Source organism: Anolis sagrei, chromosome 2 (assembly GCF_037176765.1).
Source record: "Anolis sagrei isolate rAnoSag1 chromosome 2, rAnoSag1.mat, whole genome shotgun sequence".
Lineage (NCBI taxonomy): Eukaryota > Metazoa > Chordata > Lepidosauria > Squamata > Dactyloidae > Anolis > Anolis sagrei.
In genome coordinates, this window is record NC_090022.1 from 10,094,072 (window position 1) to 10,114,458 (window position 20,387).

A 20,387-nucleotide genomic window follows, 5' to 3' on the forward strand; every position below is an offset into this window, starting at 1 on the left:
GGACTCAAGCAATGATTGATCTGGACCAAACTTGGCACAAATACTCAATATGCCCAAATGTGAATACTGGTGGAGTTTGGGGAAAATAGAACTCGACACTTGGGAGTTGTAGTTGCTGGGATTTATAGTTCACCTACAATCAAAGAGCATTCTGAACCTCACCAACAATAGAATTCCCATACAGAACCCAAATGACCAACAGAAAACTGTGCCATCCCCTCCACAACCGTGATATCCTTTTAGACCTGTTTTCTTCCCTTTCCGCCTTTCCCTCCCTTTCTTTTCTTTCCTTCCTTTCAGTATTTCTGTCTCCCACTCTTCCCCTTATCTTCCTTTTCTTCCTTCCTTTTCTCTCTTCTAGCCTCTTGTTAAACATCTCTCCCTCTTCCTTTTTCTTTCCTATCTTCCTTCCATCCCTCTTTCTGTCTTCCTTTTTTTTACTTTCCTCACTGCCTTCTTTTCTTCTCATCTTTAGCACAGCTGCAGTACATCTTACCAGTCGAAAGATTGGGAGTTCGAAGCCCATGTCGGGATGAGCACCCGACCTTCAGCCCAGCTCATTGCCCACCTAAGCAATGCGTTTTATACTGTTTTATTGCTATACTAGCTGTCCCCTGCCACGCATTGCTGTGGCCCAGTCTGTTGATCTGGAAAATAAAGTAATTAGAAAGTGTTGATTTCTAATACATGTAATTTCTTTATGCTTGTGGATAAACAGTATTACTTGCTGTTTCTTTGTTAGTGTTGATGTGGGGATTGTCTGGTTTGCCAACTCTGGAACATGCAACATATCATTGTCCTTCTTTAAGGGTCCCTTTCAAATCTATGATACTATATCTCTGTGTGAGAGAATCATATCTATCTATTTACCTATCTATCTAATCTATGGCTGGATGGCTCTTTGTCAGGAGGACTTCAATTACGTTTTCTTGCCCTGATGAAGGGAGTTGGATTGGATTGCCTTAAGTATTTTCTGTTGGTCATGGGGATTCTGTGTGGGAAGTTTGCCCCAATTCTGTCGTTCGTGGGGTTCAGATTGCTCTTTGATTGTAGGTGAACTGTGAATCCCAGTGACTACAACTCCCAAATGTCAAGGTCTATTTCCCCCAAACTCCATCTGTGTTCATATTTGGGCGCATTGAGTGCTTGTGCCAAGTTTGGTCCAGATCTATCATTGTTTGAGTCCACAGTGCTCTCTGGATGTAGGTGAACTACAACTCCCAAACTCTTCCTCATCCCTGAGGTGGCAGCTCACCCTTTCCGATCTCCTTACTATAATGGTCGTGGAATTTCCTGTGTTATGGATTGTTTATTTTTATTTGTTTGTTGTCATCGCAGGCGAGGCGCAAGTGGCGAGGGCCTTTCCTCGTGCCTCACCACTCCAGGTCTCTCGCCCTCACCCGCTTCTCTTCTATTGAAAGTCGGAGTAGGCTAAGGGCGCCATTGTGGAAGGTGGATAATGTGGGGAGGTGGGAGACCTGGAACCAGGAGCAAATGCTGTTTCGACAGTGGGAGGCAGGGTTAAAATTGGTTTACGGGGGGATGTATTTGAGGAGTTTTTTTCCCCCCGTTTAAGTGTCTTCTCTTTTCAGTTTCCCAGGTATTCCCTTATATTCTTTGGTTTTTACCTCACATTCTTGTGGCGTTCTAATAATAATTATTATTATTTATTTGGTTTACTTTTACCCGCCCTTCTCACCCCGAAGGGGACTCAGGGCGGCTTACACATCCAAGGCACAATTCGATGCCCGTAACATACAACAGTAATAAAACAAATAGCATAATTTAGTAATCAACAATAACACATTACATCAATAACCAATAAAACCAATAAAAATTTCATACAAACCAGTACCGACCAATTACTCCTTATTGCCGGTCAATGTTCGCTATCTCATAGTTCAAAGTTTCCATTGCACATTTCTCAGTCCTGTTGGTCCTATTTGTCTGGTTGTCCTTACCTAGTTAGCAGATTGCCCGAAGGCCTGGTCCCACAACCACATCATACCTTCCTCCTGAAGGACAGGAGGGATGTCGATGCCCTGATATCCCCCGGGAGTGAGTTCCACAGGTGAGGGGCCACCACTGAGAAGGCCCTGCTCCTCTTCCCCACCAGCCTCACTTGGGAGAGCGGTGGGGTCGAGAGCAGGGTCCCCTCGGATGATCTTAAATTCCGGGGTGGGACGTAGAGGGAGATACGTTCGGACAGATACACTGGACCGGAACCGTACAGGGTTTTGTAGGTCAAAACCAGCACCTTGAATTGGGCTTGGAACTGAACTGGCAGCCAGTGGAGCTGGCACAGCAGGGGGGTGGTGTGCTCTCTGTATGTCGCTCCAGTGAGCAGCCTGGCTGCCGCTCGCTGAACCAGTTGAAGTTTCCGAACCGTCTTCACGGGCAACCCCTTGAGCGTGGACCACTGTGGCCAGATCACACTTCCCAAGGTACGGGCGCAACTGGTGCACAAGCTTGAATTGTGCAAAAGCTCTCCCGGCCACTGCCGAGACCTGGGGGTGCGAACCTGCGTCTTCAGGGGGAGTGTAACCCTGTCTAACACAGGCTGTAACAGTACAAACACAAAACAATCTATGCGTAATGTCAAAGTGTATTATCAAGAAAACATAAAATATTCTATTTACCAAAATCCCCAGTACAAAGCTCAATTCAGTGGTACACAGAAATCAAAAGGAGCAACCGCTCTCAAACATAACAGTTCTGGGTTTGGATAGGGATTCCACTGTGTATAGGCTTCAGGGATATATTCAATGCAAAAAGTCATATAAACAAAGTAAGTATAGAGTCATGAGGCTATATGTAAGCTAAAGACAATAATGGAGATGAAGCGTCACTCTCAAAACAATCTTCATGGAAAAGATCCAACTCAAGTCCAGTGAAAAATGGAGCACTGCTTCTCAAAATAAGTCTTCAAAGAAAAGTCCCAATGGCATTCAACAGGGGTGCCCGGGTATTTTTGTACCCTGTTTCGGGGAAAGCAATCCCCTTCCTCAGGAGTTGATAAATTCAGCAACTCTAGACTCTTATCTATAACAAAACATAACATCACATAGAGTAACAAGTATTTTCCAGCACAATTACAGTAGTGAAAATAATGGATACATCAAACATATAACATATACTCACATCATGCCAAGTAGCTAATACAAAAAGTGACTCTGCTAGGAGTAAATTCACACTGCGAGTAATTCTGAAGGGTCATTCACAGGTTTATAAAGAGTAATCAGAAACTTAAAGGAAACAGCTAAAATTAAGTGACTCGTTAAGTCCTTGAGGGGAAAGGGTTTTCAACTTAAAGATCCAGAACATTTCCTTTTGCAACTGGTTCCAGCACTGAAGATGAACCTGAAATAATGGGTCGGCCTGGGGGGGGGGGGGATAACACCTTTGTGGATCTTTGGTAAAGTGTAGAAGATGGGTATTCTAGGAAATTCTTTCTGTAGATACTTTATTTGTACCCCGCTACCATCTCCCCAAGAGACTTGGTGTGGCTTGCATGAGGCCGAGCCCACAATACAACAATAAACAATAGCAACAGTAATACGAAATAATAAATAAACCCATGAACCCTCTGATTCTTCCTGATTATGTTCCTATTACACATTTTTAAAAGAGGAAAAAAAAATGTTTATTCCGTGTCCCTAAGTTTTGCCCTTGACTTATCTCTGAATTAAAGCAAAAGCCACAAATTTGTTCCCAAAACCTGCCCTTGATTTTTATCTTCTGAACTAGATGTTCTTTTTGATATGTAAAAGATACCTCTCTGACCGCATCTCGACCTACGAGCCCACCAGGACTTTGAGATCATCCGGGGAGGCCCTGCTCTTGATCCCACCTGCCTCACAGGCACGCCTGGCAGGGACGAGAGCCAGGGCCTTCTCAGTGGTGGCTCCTCGGCTGTGGAACACCCTTCCCGTGGACATCAGAATGGCTCCCTCCCTGATGATATTCCGCAGGATGTTAAAGACCTGGCTATTTAAGAATGCGTCCGAACAAGTAGTGCAATAACTGGTAATTGACGACAGGAATGGAACAACGGAAATGATATTGGATTGTGGTTAAAACGATGAGACGACGTGGAATGGCCTTTTGTATTTTTGATATTGTTGATGTTTTGATGATGATGTTTAGGTTAATGCTAGACTGATATTTTAGTGTGTCTTGAATTTTGTACTTGTTCTTTCTACGCTGTACACCGCTGTGAGTCGCCCCTAGGGCTGAGAACAGCGGTATAGAAGCAAAGTAAATAAATAAATAAATGTAACAAAATAATATCCCAGTCAGTATGAGTGATCAAAGCAGAGTGAAAAAGGAAAAGAGAACAGAATCCCAGAATCCTAGAGTTGGAAGACACCTTGCGGGCCATTCCTCCTTTTCCAGGAATCCTTCTCCTAAGCTGCGAATTTGCAGAAAAATAGCCTTCAACGCATCCTCAACAGATGGCCATCCAGCCTTTGTTTAAAAGCCTCCAAAGAAGGAGCCTCCACCACACTCCGGGGCAGAGAGTTCCACTGCTGAACAACTCTCTCCTCTCCTGTAGTCTGAAGCCATTGTTCCATTGCGTCCTAGTCTCCAGGGCAGCAGAAAACACGCTTGCTCCCTCCTCAATATGACGTCCTCCATTCGTGATGTTTCCCAGTTCTCAGTGTCTATACACAGTTTTTCAGGTTGGCTTTAAGCCTATCTTTATATCTCTTTTGTTGCATCTCCCACCCAAGCCTGTGTTCCTCCTCCTTGGGGAAAGGGAGCCCTGGGCCTTGACACCCCACTCCCAGGCTGAGACCTTCTTTCTCTGTTATAGATGGAGGCTCTGCTCTGCTCCTTGGGAGGGCTGATTCCCTTTAATGTTCAGTAGGGGTGGGGAGCAAGGGTTAGGCAGGGAGAGAAGATATCTAATTATCCTATGAATATAGAATCATAGAATCAAAGAGTTGGAAGAGACCTCATGGGCCATCCAGTCCAGCCCCATTCTGCCAAGAAGCAGGAATATTGCATTCAAATCACCCCTGACAGATGGCCATCCAGCCTCTGCTTAAAAGCTTCCAAAGAAGGAGCCTCCACCACACTCCGGGGCAGAGAGTTCCATTGCTGAACGGCTCTCACAGTCAGGAAGTTCTTCCTCATGTTCAGGTGGAATCTCCTCTCTTGTAGTTTGAAGCCATTGTTCCATTGCGTCCTAGTCTCCAAGGAAGCAGAAAACAAGCTTGCTCCCTCCTCCCTGTGGCTTCCTCTCACATATTTATACATGGCTATCATATCTTCTTGGGAGGAGAGCAATGGCCAATCTTGATAAAATAGTGAAGAGTAGAGACATCACACTGGCCACAAAGATCCGCCTAGTCAAAGCCATGGTATTCCCTGTAGTCACCTACGGATGTGAGAGCGGGACCTTAGGGAAGGCTGAGCGAAGGAAGAGAGATGCTTTTGAGCTGTGGTGTTGGAGGAAAGTGCTGAGAGTGCCTTGGACTGCGAGAAGATCCAACCAGTCCATCCTCCAGGAAATAAAGCCCAACTGCTCATTGGAGGGAAGGATAGTAGAGGGAAAGATGAAGTCCTCTGGCCACATCATGAGGAGACAGCAAAGCCTTGAGAAGACAATGATGCTGGGGAAAGTGGAAGGTAAAAGGAAGAGGGGCCGACCAAGGGCAAGATGGATGGATGGCATCCTTGAAGCGACTGGACTGACTTTGAAGGAGCTGAGGGAGCTCTGGCGTGGGCTGGTCCATGAGGTCGCCCTTTCTTGCCTGGCTGGGAGAGAAGAGAAGAGTTTCCCCCTTTAACTTCTTCCACCTCCTTGCAGCCTCTTTTCCTCCCCCTCCTCCTTGTCTTTCTCCTTCTGGTGAGTCTTCTTCCAAAGGGCCAAAGAGGGGCTGAAGCCCAACACACCTGGAGGGAGGGCGGAGTGGGCCACACTCCCTCCCCTTAACCCTTCCCTACACTGGAAGCTTAGAGAAGACAATTATGTTGGGGAAAGTGGAAGGTAAAAGGAAGAGGGGCTGACCAAGGGCAAGATGGATGGATGGCATCCTTGAAGCGACTGGACTGACCTTGAAGGAGCTGGGGGTGGTGACGGCCAACAGGGAGCTCTGGCGTGGGCTGGTCCATGAGGTCACGAAGAGTTGGAGACGACTGAACGAATGAACAACAACACACTGGAAGGAGGGGAAAGGAGCCTCTCCCCAAAGCCCTATTTATTTGTCGTGTCAGGTCAACCAGTTAATTGTATTGCATTTCTAACAGAACAAAACAAACAGACAATATACAAAACTTGTGAGTCTGGTAGTTGGTTAAATGTCCTTTGACCAGTATCTGGCCACTTGGAGTGCCTCTGGTGTTGCCGCAAGAAGGTCCTCCATTGTGCATGTAGCAGGTTGCATTGCAGCAGGTGGTCAGTGGTTTGCTCTTCTCCACACTCGCATGTCATGGATTCCACTTTGTAGCCCCATTTCTTAAGGCTGGCTCTCCATCTCCATCTCTCACACCAACAATGTGATGTGGTGGCAAAAAAAGCCAATGGGATTTTGGCTTGCATCAATAGGAGCATAGTGTCTAGATCTAAGGAAGTAATGCTACCCCTCTATTCTTCTTTGGTTAGACCACATCTGGAATATTGTGTCCAATTCTGGGCACCACAATTCAAGAGAGATATTGACAAGCTGGAATGTGTCCAGAGGAGGGCGACTAAAATGATCAAGGGTCTGGAGAACAAGCCCTATGAGGAGCGGCTTAGGGAACTGGGCATGTTTAGCCAGAAGAAGAGAAGGCTGAGAGGAGATAGGATAGCCATGTATAAATATGTGAGAGGAAGCCACAGGGAGGAGGGAGCAAGCTTGTTTTCTGCTTCCTTGGAGACTAGGACGCAATGGAACAATGGCTTCAAACTACAAGAGAGGAGATTCCATCTGAACATGAGGAAGAACTTCCTGACTGTGAGAGCCTTTCAGCAGTGGAACTCTCTGCCCCGGAGTGTGGTGGAGGCTCCTTCTTTGGAAGCTTTTAAGCAGAGGCTGGATGGCCATTTGTCAGGGGTGATTTGAAGGCAATATTCCTGCTTCTTGGCAGGGGGTTGGACTGGATGGCCCATGAGGTCTCTTCCAACTCTTTGATTCTATGATTCTATGATCTCGTGGTACCAGAGCGCAGTCTGTTCAGTGCCTTCCAGGTCGCCCAGTCCTCTGTGTGCTCAGGGGGCACATAGTCTCTCATTTGGTATCAGCCATTGGTTGAGGTGCTGGGTTTGAGCCTGCCACTTTTGGACTCTCGCTTGCTGAGGTGTTCCAGCGAGTGTCTCTGTAGATCTTAGGAAACTATTTCTAGATTTAAGTCGTTGACGTGCTGGCTGATACCCAAACACCCCAGGCTGAGACCTTCCTTCTCTGTTGTGGGTGGAGGCTCTGCTCTGCTCCCTGGATGGATTGATTACCTTTAATGTTCAGTGGGCTTGGGCAGCAAGGGTTTGGCAGGGAGAGAAGATATCTATCCTATGGATATGGAATTGTTCTTCTATGACTCTCTCTCTGCCTTCACCTTCAGTTCTCTGGTTCCAGTGTTTTGGAGAGATGCTCTTTCCCCCTCCTTCCAGTGGAAGGCTGGGCAAGGAAGGGTTAAGGGGAGGGAGTGTGGTTCCTAGAGAGGCAGGAAGGAAGTGGGCCTCCTTAGACCCGCCTTTCCTGTCCCCCTATAGGAACCAAACTCCCTTCTCTTAAGCCTTCCTTGCCTGGCTGGGAGAGAAGAGAAGAGTTCCCCCCTTTGGCCTCCTCCTTCCTCTTTCTCCTTCTGGTGAGTCTTCTTCCCATTCCTTCTCCAAAGGGCCAAAGAGGGGCTGAAGCCCAACACACCTGGAGGGAGGGCCAAAGTGGGCCCAGGCCTCCTTCCTTCCCTCCCAGGCTGGCCTCCTAACACACACCCTGGCCAAGAAGAAGAAGGGAAGCCACCCCTTCCTGAGCTCTCCTCCTTGGAAGGAGATGGAGCCTGGCCTTGAGCCTTGGGCCCCATGGAGAGAAGGGGGCCTGGGGCAGAGGGGATATTGGGGGTCAGCACAAGGGAGCAACTGGGGATCCTCCAGAGGAGGGAGAGGCAGGCAGGCAGAGAGAGAGAGGCCCAGGGCTTAGTAATAGTATGATAGCTGGGTGCCGAAGCTCTGAGCGGTATGGAGATGCTGCATTGCTCTTTTGTCCGCACAAGAGAGACTTAGCTAATGTAAGCCAGGTTGGAGACTGATAATATACAAGAAATGGAAGAGTTCTTTAATGGTGAAACCCTATCCTTGAACTGTACCCTAAGCCTAAATCCTAACCCTAAACCAGGGGTCCTCGAGCTATAGCCCGAGGGCCGGATATGGCCCTCCAAGGTCATTTACCCGGCCCTCGCTCAGGATCAACCTAAGTCGGAAATGACTTGAAAGCACACGACAACAACAATCCTATCTCATCGGCCAAAAGCAGGCCCACACTCACCATTGAAATACTAGGGGAGCATTTGCACAACTCAAACTTGTGCGCCAGTTGCGCCCGTATCTTGGGAAGTCTGACTTGGCCACGGTAGTCCACACTCTGGTTACATCCCGGATTGATTACTGCAACGCGCTCTACGTGGGGTTGCCCTTGAAGACTGCCCGGAAGCTTCAGATGGTCCAGCTCTCGGCAGCCAGGTTGCTAACGGGAGCGGCACTCAGGGAGCATACCACTCCTCTGCTGAACCAGCTCCACTGGCTGCCAATCCGCTACCAGGCACAATTCAAGGTGCTGGCTTTAGCCTATAAAGCCCTAAACGGTTCTGGCCCCACTTACCTCTCCGAACGCATCTCCACCTATGAACCGACTAGAACTTTAAGATCGTCTGGGGAGGCCCTGCTCTCGATCCCGCCTGCGTCACAGGCGCGCTTGGCGGGGACGAGAGACAGGGCCTTCTCAGTGGTGGCCCCTCGGCTATGGAATGCCTTACCGGCAGACATCAGACAGGCACCTTCACTGCTGACGTTTCGGAGAATGGTTAAGACCTGGCTTTATGAACAAGCATTTGGTTAAGCAGTGCAACCAATCAAAGGAAGACGGTAAATGGAACATAGGAATGGCATAAGGATTATGAGAACGGATCTGATTTCAACTGAGGCGTTATGTTATGTTTGTTGATTTGTCTTGTTTGATTGTTAATTGTTGTGGATTGATGCTGTTGATCCTGTTTGTTGCATTGTTATGTTTTAATTGCACTGACACTGTTTGATAATTGTACCATGTAAACCGCATTGAGTCGCCTGTTTGGGCTGAAAAATGCGGTATAGAAATAAAGCAAATAAATAAATAATAAGTTTATATTTGTTACAATTGTTCTTCGTTTCAATTATTGTATTGTTTTTAAAGCCCCCTTGTCTCTCTCCTGAGGAATCTGTACAAGGACCAAGTAGCAACAGTCAGAACTGACCAGGGAACAACAGACTGGTTCAGGATTGGGAAAGGCGTGCAGCAAGGCTGCATACTCTCACCCAACCTTTTTAATTTGTATGCAGAACACATCATGAGGAGACAGCAAAGCCTAGAGAAGACAATTATGTTGGGGAAAGTGGAAGGTAAAAGGAAGAGGGGACGACCAAGGGCAAGATGGATGGATGGCATCCTTGAAGTGACTGGACTGACCTTGAAGGAGCTGGGGGTGGTGACGGCCGACAGGGAGCTCTGGCGTGGGCTGGTCCATGAGGTCACGAAGAGTTGGAGACGACTGAACGAATGAACAACAACAACATTGTTTTTAAGTGGGGTTTTTTTTGCACTACAAATAAGATATGTGCAGTGTGCATAGGAATTCATTCATGGTTTTTTTCCCCCTTCAAATTATAATCAGGCCCTCCAACAGTTTGAGGAGTTGTGACCTGGCCCTCTGTTTAAAAAGTTTGAAGACTCCTGCCCTAAACACTAACCCTACACCTTGCCCTAACCCTTACCCTAAGCGTCCCCTCCTTTCTATCCTTCCTTTGCTCTCCCCGCTTTCACTCCACCCCCTATCGTTCCTTATTCTCAGCCGCCTTTGTGGCATCTTCGTAATGCTCGGAGCTTCCGGACCCAGCTATCATACTATCACCCAGGGCTTTCCCCTGCCCACCCACTCACCTGCCTATCCGAGTCCTCTTTTCCCTCCCTTAAGTTTTTTTCATAATTCAGAGTTTCTGTTTGTCATCTGGATTTCCAAATATATATAAAAATGCTCTGTGCATAATGAGTACCTTAAAAACAAAAGAACCAATGAACAAAATCACACCAAATTTGGCAACAAAACGTCTCACTACACAAGGAGTGACCATCACTCAAAAATTTATGATTTTGTCATTTGGGAGTTGTAGTTGCTGGGATTTATAGTTCACCAGAGCATTCTGAACTCCACCAACGATGGACTTGAACCAAACTTGGCACACAGGACTCCCCTGACCAACAGAAAACACTCAAAGGGTTTAGTTGGCATTGACTTTGAGTTTTGGAGTTGTAGTTCACCTACATCTAGAAAGCACTGTGGACTCAAACAATGAGGGATCTGGCCAAACTTGGCACGAATCCTCTATATGCCCAAATGTGAACATTAGCCTATATAAATAAAAATGTAATGTTCGTTTGTGGGATTAACATAACTCAAAAACCACTGCAGCAATTGAGACCAAATTTGGACACAGCACACCTATTCTTTGGCCTAGCAGGCCAACGAATGCCCTCATTCATAAAAAGTACAGTTGGAGGGACTTGAAATGCCAAAACAATAAAAAATATATTACACCGCATGCACAAAACCACAAATATACACATATACAGAAATATATACACACACAAAACACATATACACAGATGGCCACAGCAATGCGTGGCAGGGGACAGCTAGTTTGTTATATTGATTTTTGTCTCTTGTTTCAAAGTCTCTTGGTTCTTCTTGACAAGAAAGGCTGTGCATCACGAGGCATCAGCTGAAGGAAGCACCGGGGGGGGGGGGGGGGATCCAGCGTGGGTTGGGACTGAATGGGAGCTCAGTGGGAGGCCAGAGGCCCAAGTGGAAGGAGGGCCCAGCATTACCTGGCTCGCAAATAAATAAATAAAGGGCTTGGGTTATTGGGTTTCGATTTATTTTCATCTCTAAAAAAAGCCTCCTGAAACCTTGTCTAATTCTGACTTTCTTTCGCAGAGGAAATGTGATTTTTGGCTAGGAATTTTGGAGTACAGCCTGTTGAGTGATTTATTTCCCTTTTGAGAAGAGAGAGGAAGAGCATCTTGGATACTGTTTGGTCCTTCATCAGAGTAGTTCCAACATGGAGAGACCCAACTCACCCAGACCTGAAGCAGGCGTGGTCCCCGGGAACAGTAAGGGATTCTGGGAGAGAACTACACAGACGTTCCTGGACGCGCACACACAGCGCCAGCGCTTCAGGCAGTCCTCCTTCCGAGAGGGCAAGGGACCCAGAGAGGTTTGCAGCCGCCTCCACTCTCTCTGCCGCCAGTGGCTGAAGCCAGAGCAACACACCAAGGCGGAGATGCTGGACCTGGTGATCCTGGAGCAGTTCCTGAGCATCCTGCCCCCAGAGATGGGGAGCTGGGTCCGAGAGTGTGGGGCAGAGACCTCTTCCCAGGCGGTGGCCCTGGCGGAAGGCTTCCTCCTGAGTCGGGCAGAGGACGAGAAGCAGGAAGGACAGGTGAGAGCATTGCCTCTTGGGTTCACTCACCTGGGGACTGATGGAGAGATGAAATGTACATCCTGCCTTTCTTCTGAGATGGGACCAATATGAGGGAGAAGTCGGACTCAGCTCCCTCTGCCCCCTTTCCCACCTGCTCTGCCCCTCCTGCTCTCACCTCCATATCCACTGTGAGCTCAGTTGCTGCCATACCCGAATTTCTTGACCCCACATATCACACTGAAAATGATGGGAGGGGAATATGGCATTTGCTTCAAACTCCGAGTTATTCTTTTTCAAAAGTCAATGCAGTTTCTGCACATACATCTGTGATTTTTTTGAATTTTCTCCATACTACTTCTGGAATACTCTGTTCTCTTCCAGGCCCAAAATAACTGTGTTGAAGTCCTCCCTGATGTCTCTGAAGCTGAGAAACCTGCACCAGACGCCACCCAGAGCCTCCAGCAGAAGGAGGTCAAGCAGGAAGGAGGTGGGGCTGCAGCCTTGGAGGGTAAGAAGGAACCCTTTGGGGTGTTTTGCTGTTTTATGCCAGTGTAGCTTCCCCTTCAGGGGATTGTAACAAACGCACAACCTGTTTGAACTAGAAAAGGCATACAGAAAAGGCCTTGATATGAGTATAAAGGTAAAGCATTTGGTTGCAAAAGGTGTACTTTCAATGTGATTTGGAGTTTTCTTTATCGTTATACTTCTACATTTGCATACTGTTGGTTGGGGACTGAAAATTCAGCCGTACGGTATGTTCCCAGATGGGACTCGAAGTCAAGATGAGCCTTGAAACTGAGCTGGAAGACAAACACACAACAAAGAATAATTTTAGCCCATTGAACTACCAAGCCCAGGACTTGTTTCAGTCCAACCTATTCACAGCACTGTGTGAGATGAAGAAGTCCTAAACTCCAAAACTTTACAATTCCTGGGCTGGAGAATGTTCCTGTCTTCATAGAGTAATTTCCTCATGGGTTTCTTTTCAGGACTGTAATTATCTCCTCTGCGACATGTTTATGTGATCACTTTCCACCCCTTGCTCTCTCTCTCTCTCTCTCCCAGGGGCTGGAATGATGTTGTTGCCAAATCCAGATTTACATCTTCCGCTTTGTGATGGAGTGGAAGTGACTCAGGTAAGCAGAAGGATTCCTGGGAGAGGAGGAAGGGAGCTGCCTGGGGGTCATTTCTTCCAGGCTTAATCATTAAACATCTTTTGAAACAGAAAAGATTGAACCAACATAAATGTAAATCATTTCAAAAGATTCTTGTACTTATTTGTCTTGATTTCCCTTATTTTCCTTCCCCCCCCCCCCCCCCCCCCAGGGCCCAATCGCCTTTGAGGACGTGGCTGTCCATTTCTCTTTGGAGGAGTGGGCTCTCTTGAATCCTGGCCAGAAAGCCTTGCATGGGCAGATCATGGAGGAGATTCATGGGATGGTGGACTCTCTTGGTAAGGCTCCCTCACAGATGGGAATGTCTATTTCAAAATGCAGGATCCCAATCATCAGATCTCTGGTGGAAGTAATTTCTGAAATCATCTCAATCACTGAGGGTCTTCAAGGCAGGGCTTAAGTTAGAAATATATAGAATCCTAGAGTTGGAAGAGACCTCGTGGGCAATCCAGCCCAACCTCCTGCTAAGAAGCCGGACAGGAACATTTAAAGCACCCCCAACCTATGGCCATCCAGCCTCTGTTTAAAAGCCCCCAAAGGAGCTTCCACCACACTTCGGGGTAGAGAGTTCCACTGCTGAACAGCTCCCCCAGTTAGGAAGATCTTCCTAATGTTCAGGTGGAATCCCCTTTCCTGCATTTTGAAGCCATTGCTCCACATCCTATTCTCCAGGGCATCAGAAAACAAGTTTGCTCCCTCCTCCCTATGAGTTCCCCTCACATCTTGATCCATGGCCATCATAATGTCTCCTCTCAGCCTTCTCTTCTGCAGCCTAAACATGTCCAGCTCTTTAAGCCGCCCCTCATAGGGTTTGTTCTCCAGACCCTTGATACTTTTAGTCGCCTGTCATGTATCATGTTCTGCAGTTGATGGTGGTGGGTAGTGGCAGGCCTAGCAGTTGGTGATGGAACCCAGGTTGGACTGAGGAACATGTAGCCTCTGGAGCATACATTGTTCACCTTTCCCTTAAAGGCTCCAGGCAGTCAAACAGTGTCCATATTTACTGAACAAGGGGTGGGGAGAGGACAGCAGTCATATCTTCTTTTCTTCCATATCTATGTTGTTTTGAGGATAATTTCAATCTCCTTCTTATATAATTTCCCTAAAGTCCTTATCACTCACACTAAAGAATGGTTGTTTCTGTCCTTCTTCTTCACAGCAGGCAACCCAAACACCAAATACAGGAAGCATTTGGGACACAATGGGGGACTTCCTAGATGCCAGCAAAGCCACAGAGAAGATGGAGGTTCTGTCAGAGAAAGGCCTTACAAATGCGATGTATGTGGGCAGTGTTTTACCCACAATATGGGACTTGTGCTTCACAAGACACTCAGTGCTGGGAAAAGCCATTGTAAATGGAAAGTATCAGCAAAATGTATTGCTGATTACAAACTGCCAGATCTGAGCCAAGAAGAAATCTTTGAAGGAACGGAGGATTTCGCAATCCAGGACTGTAGGAAATCTTTTATCCAGAGTTCAGACTTGGTGAGCCACAAAAGAGTTCACACAGGAGAGAACTCATTCAAATGTCAGGAATGTGGGGAATGTTTTGCTTACAGTTCAGGCTTGCTGAACCACAAAAGCTTCCACACAGGAGAGAAGCCATACCAATGCCAAGAGTGTGGGAAATGCTTTGCTCGCAGTTCAAACTTGTTGAGCCACAAAACACTCCACACAGGAGAGAAGCCATACCAATGCCAGGAGTGTGGGCATTCTTTTGCTCGCAATTCACACTTGTTAAGCCACAAAAGGCTCCACACAGGAGAGAAGCCATACCAATGCAAGGAATGTGGGAAATGTTTTGCTCGCAGTTCAAACTTGTTGAGCCACAGAAGACTCCACACAGGAGAGAAGCCATACCAATGCCAGGAGTGTGGAAAATGTTTTGCTTCCAGTTCACACTTCTTGACACACAAAAGACTCCACAAAGGAGAGAAGCCATACCAATGCCAGGTGTGTGGGAAATGTTTTGCTTCCAGTTCACACTTCTTGACACACAAAACACGCCACACAGGAGAAAAGCCATACAAATGCCAGGAGTGTGGGAAATGTTTTGCTTCCACTTCAGCTTTGGTGAACCACAAAAGACTCCACACAGGGGAGAAGCCATACCAATGCCAGGTGTGTGGGAAATGTTTTGCTTCTAGTTCAGCCTTGGTGAGTCACAAAAGACTCCACACAGGGGAGAAGCCATACCAATGCCAGGAGTGTGGGAAATGTTTTGCGCAGAGTTCAGCCTTGGTGAGTCACAAAAGACTCCACACAGGGGAGAAGCCATACCAATGCCAAGAATGTGGGAAATGTTTTAGAGAGAGTCCTGCCTTGGTGAAGCACAAAAGACTCCACACAGGAGAGAAGCCATACCAATGCCAGGAGTGTGGGAAATGTTTTGCTCAGAGTTCATCCTTGGTGAGTCACAAAAGACTCCACACAGGAGAGAAGCCATACGAATGCCAGGAGTGTGGGAAATATTTTGCTAGCAGTTCAGACTTGGTGAAGCACAAAAGGCTTCACACAGGAGAGAAGCCATACCAATGCCAGGAGTGTGGGAAATGTTTTGCTTACAGTTCAGCCTTGGTGAGACACAAGAGACTCCACACAGGAGAGAAGCCATACCAATGCCAGGAGTGTGGGCATTCTTTTGCTCGTAATTCACACTTGTTAAGCCACAAAAGGCTCCACACAGGAGAGAAGCCATACCAATGCAAGGAATGTGGGAAATGTTTTGCTCGCAGTTCAAACTTGTTGAGCCACAGAAGACTCCACACAGGAGAGAAGCCATACCAATGCCAGGAGTGTGGAAAATGTTTTGCTTCCAGTTCACACTTCTTGACACACAAAAGACTCCACAAAGGAGAGAAGCCATACCAATGCCAGGTGTGTGGGAAATGTTTTGCTTCCAGTTCACACTTCTTGACACACAAAACACGCCACACAGGAGAAAAGCCATACAAATGCCAGGAGTGTGGGAAATGTTTTGCTTCCACTTCAGCTTTGGTGAACCACAAAAGACTCCACACAGGGGAGAAGCCATACCAATGCCAGGTGTGTGGGAAATGTTTTGCTTCTAGTTCAGCCTTGGTGAGTCACAAAAGACTCCACACAGGGGAGAAGCCATACCAATGCCAGGAGTGTGGGAAATGTTTTGCGCAGAGTTCAGCCTTGGTGAGTCACAAAAGACTCCACACAGGGGAGAAGCCATACCAATGCCAAGAATGTGGGAAATGTTTTAGAGAGAGTCCTGCCTTGGTGAAGCACAAAAGACTCCACACAGGAGAGAAGCCATACCAATGCCAGGAGTGTGGGAAATGTTTTGCTCAGAGTTCATCCTTGGTGAGTCACAAAAGACTCCACACAGGAGAGAAGCCATACGAATGCCAGGAGTGTGGGAAATATTTTGCTAGCAGTTCAGACTTGGTGAAGCACAAAAGGCTTCACACAGGAGAGAAGCCATACCAATGCCAGGAGTGTGGGAAATGTTTTGCTTACAGTTCAGCCTTGGTGAGACACAAGAGACTCCACACAGGAGAGAAGCCATACCAATGCCAGGAGTGTGGGAAATGTTTTGCTTCCAGTTCACACTTCTTGACACACAAAAGACGCCACAAAGGAGAGAAGCCATACCAATGCCAGGTGTGTGGGAAATGTTTTGCTTCCAGTTCACACTTCTTGACACACAAAACATGCCACACAGGAGAAAGGCCATACGAATGCCAGGAGTGTGGGAAATGTTTTGCTTCCACTTCAGCTTTGGTGAACCACAAAAGACTCCACACAGGGGAGAAGCCATACCAATGCCAGGTGTGTGGGAAATGTTTTGCTTCCAGTTCAGCCTTAGTGAGTCACAAAAGACTCCACACAGGGGAGAAGCCATACCAATGCCAGGAGTGTGGGAAATGTTTTGCTCAGAGTTCAGCCTTGGTGAGTCACAAAAGACTCCACACAGGGGAGAAGCCATACCAATGCCAAGAATGTGGGAAATGTTTTAGAGAGAGTTCTGCCTTGGTGAAGCACAAAAGACTCCACACAGGAGAGAAGCCATACGAATGCCAGGAGTGTGGGAAATGTTTTGCTCAGAGTTCATCCTTGGTGAATCACAAAAGACTCCACACAGGAGAGAAGCCATACGAATGCCAGGAGTGTGGGAAATATTTTGCTAGCAGTTCAGACTTGGTGAAGCACAAAAAGCTTCACACAGGAGAGAAGCCATACCAATGCCAGGAGTGTGGGAAATGTTTTGCTTACAGTTCAGCCTTGGTGAGACACAAGAGACTCCATGCAGGAGAGAAGCCATACTAATGCCAGAAGTGTGGAAAATGTTTTCCTGACAGTTCACAATTGGTACCATCTTGTATGCATCGGACTCTTTGAATTCAGGCAGGGAACAGAGGAATGAAATAGCCCTTTGAAATCAGTCCTTAAATATGCCTCATGCCTAAAAAGGATCCGGCTTCAAGATAGTTGGCAGCCGGCCATTTTTTCTTCCCTGTCCAAAGAGAGAACAGAATGGCAGTTAGAACTCTTGGCCTCAGCAGCCAACCAGAAGCCTGTCCCCTGGCACACTCAGCCAATCGGCTGCTGACACATCTCTCTCCAGCCAGCCCACCATTTCAAATTCTAACACTCTGGGCCCATAAGCCTCCTGGGACGGAGCATTTCAATAGGTCCTCCAGCCCTGGGCAGGTGAGAGGCACAGGAAGCCTAAGCCTGGACGGAGGATGATCGGTCCACGGCAAGAGGAATAAAGGCAGTTCCTCCACACGGCCATCTTCCTTCCTTCCCTGACAGAAATCCAAGTCCAATGTCTGCCCTGCCCTGTGGGTTGGGCCAGAAACCACTTTGGACAGCTCCAGGGTTGACGTGGTAGCCATGAAGTCTTGAGCAGCTCACGACAGGGTGCCCTCTGCATGGACGTTGAAGTCCCACGGCACTATAAGCCGTTGAGCAGAAAATGTGGAATTCAGAGACACCCTTCTAACATAACTCTTGAATGAAGGTTCCCCGGCCTTGGCAGAGAGTGGCTTTGGAGAGCAGCCATTGCAGCAGGAGATGTCTCAAAAGCCATGGCAATGAAGAGCTTGCTTGTGTGGGTGCTTTTGCTGTATCTCCCACCCAAGTCTGTGTTCCTCCTCCTTGGGAAAAGGGAGCCCTGGGACCTGATCCTGCGCTGAGACCTTCATTTTCTGTTGTAGGAGGATGCTGTGTCCTGCTCTTCCCCCTGGACTGATGGATGGCCTTTAATGTTCAGTGGGGTTGGGGAGCAAGGGTTTGGCAGGGAAAGAACCCCTCTGACTGATTAATAATAATAAACTTTATTTGTACCCTGCTACCATCTCCCCAAGGGACTCGGTGCGGGACAATACTGAGCCCTGCGGGACCCCACAGGACAATGGCTGTGGGGCTGAGCAGGTGTCCTCCAGCAACACCTGGGTATGACCCTCCAGGAAGGACTGGAGCCACTGCAGAACAGTACCTCCAAGACCCATAATAATAATAATAATAATCATCATCATCATCATCATCATCTTTATTTGTACCCTGCTACCATCTCCCCAAGGGACTTGGTGCGGCTTACATGAGGTGAAGTCCAAAGTACATCAAACAACATCAATAAACAATCAATAAAATACAAATCATATAAATCACATAAACAAACAAAAAAATCAATAGTGACATAAGCCGCTGGGAGAAAGTTTCGGGGTACGGTGTCATCTGTACGCAGACGATGTCCAACTCTGTCACTCCTTTCCACCTGCTACTAAGGAGGCTGTCGAGGTCCTGATCTGGTGTCTGGCTGCTGTGACGGTCTGGATGAGGGCGAACAAATTGAAATTGAATCCAGACAACACAGAGGTACTCCTGGTCAGTCGCAAGGCCGAACAGGGGTAGGGTTACAGCCTGTGTTGGATGGGGCCGCACTCCCCCTGAAGACGCAGGTTTGCAGCTTGGGTGTGATCCTGAACTCATCGCTGAGCCTGGAACCCCAGGTTTCGGCGGTGACCAGGGGAGCATTTGCACAGCTAAAGCTTGTGCGCCAGCTGCGCCCGTACCTTGGGAAGTCTGACTTGGCCACGGTAGTCTACGCTCTGGTTACATCCCGTTTAGACTACTGCAACGCTCTCTACGTGGGGTTGCCTTTGAAGATGGCTCGGAAGCTTCAATTAGCCCAACGCTCAGCAGCCATGATTCTAACAGGAGCGGAACGCAGGGAGCATACAACCCCCCTGTTGCGCCAACTCCACTGGCTACCGATTTGCTACCGGGCTCAATACAAAGTGCTGGCATTGGCCTTTAAAGCCCTAAACGGTTCCGGCCCAAGCTACCTATCCGACCGCATCTCTGCCTATGAACCCACTAGGACTTTGAGATCTTCCGGGGAGGCCCTGCTCTCGATTCCACCTGCCTCAGAAGCACGGCTGGCGGGGACGAGAGATAGGGCCTTCTCGGTGGTGGCCCCTCGGCTGTGGAACGCCCTTCCCACGGACATTAGACTAGCTCCATCATTAATGGTATTCCGCAAAAAAGTGAAAACCTGGTTGTTTGAGCAAGCGTTCGAATAGTCAGTGCAATGAGTGTAATGAACATGGGAATGGAACAATGGATGATGGATCTGGATCATGTTTTAGTGATGAAACGCTAGTGAATGGCTATTGTTGTGAATTGTATATTATTGTGTAATGTGTTATGTTGTTAACTGTTTTTATACTGTGTTGGTGTAGCATTGAATTTTTGCTGTTCTTGTTGTTAACTGCTGTGAGTCGCCTAAGGGCTGAGAACAGCGGTATACAAATAAAATAAATAAAATAGCTGGGCCAAATGTAATAGATTAAAATTGAAAAGATGCTGATGTGAACAAGGTAAAATATAACTGGGATAGGACTTTTCGGAGAGAAATGAGGGAGCACAGTCCATCCTAAGTCAGTATTAAAGTGCATTGTGAGGACATATTGCTGAGAGTTCTCCTTATTCTGGGAAGGCACACTGGAACAACCGCGTTTTCAGGCTCCTCCTAAGACTGCCAACGTTGGGGCGTGTCTAATGTCCCTGGGAAGTGAGTTCCAGAGTCGGGGGGGGGGGGGGGGCACCACCGAGAAGGCCCTCTCCCTCATCCCCACCAATTGCTCCTGCGAGGGAGGTGGGAGCGTGAGCAGGGCCTCTCCAGATGATCGAAGAGATCGCGTGGGTTCGTACACAGAAATGCAGTGACGCAGGTAGGTGGGACCCAAACCCTTTAGGGCTTTGTAGGTAGGAACCTGCACATTGAATTGGGACCGGAAAATGAACGGCAGCCATTGGAGCTCCTTAAACAGGAGGGTTGACCACTCCCTATCCTATGAATACATATTTTTTTCTTCCATGGCTACACCTAGGAAGCAGTATGACTATTTCTATCCCCAACCAGGTCAGTGGATTGAGGAGCAAAGGCTTAAGTTGCTCCATCAAAACCTCAAGCACAGCAAATCTATTTCAGCGTCTATTTTTATTTTACTTATTGGTGGATGGAAATCTGTCCCTCACTGAGTTACAGTCAGTTGTACTGGGGACGGGCTGGG

At 47.6% G+C, this 20,387-nt stretch overlaps 2 protein-coding genes across 2 annotated transcripts in view; one reads left to right on the plus strand and one right to left on the minus strand.

The window, feature by feature from the left end:
- LOC137094754 (zinc finger protein 721-like) overlaps positions 1 to 19,777 on the plus strand; it is a 102,730-nt gene extending 82,953 nt beyond the window's left edge. Inside the window, exons 4-5 of the mRNA XM_067465079.1 lie at positions 12,986 to 13,112; positions 13,994 to 19,777. Of these exons, the coding sequence (XP_067321180.1) occupies positions 12,986 to 13,112; positions 13,994 to 17,133 (3,267 nt within the window). The 3' untranslated portion in view covers positions 17,134 to 19,777. The remainder of the gene's footprint in view (positions 1 to 12,985; positions 13,113 to 13,993) is intronic.
- LOC132765774 (zinc finger protein 850-like) overlaps positions 1 to 20,387 on the minus strand; it is a 1,095,673-nt gene that overhangs the window by 514,752 nt on the left and 560,534 nt on the right. The window lies entirely within an intron of this gene.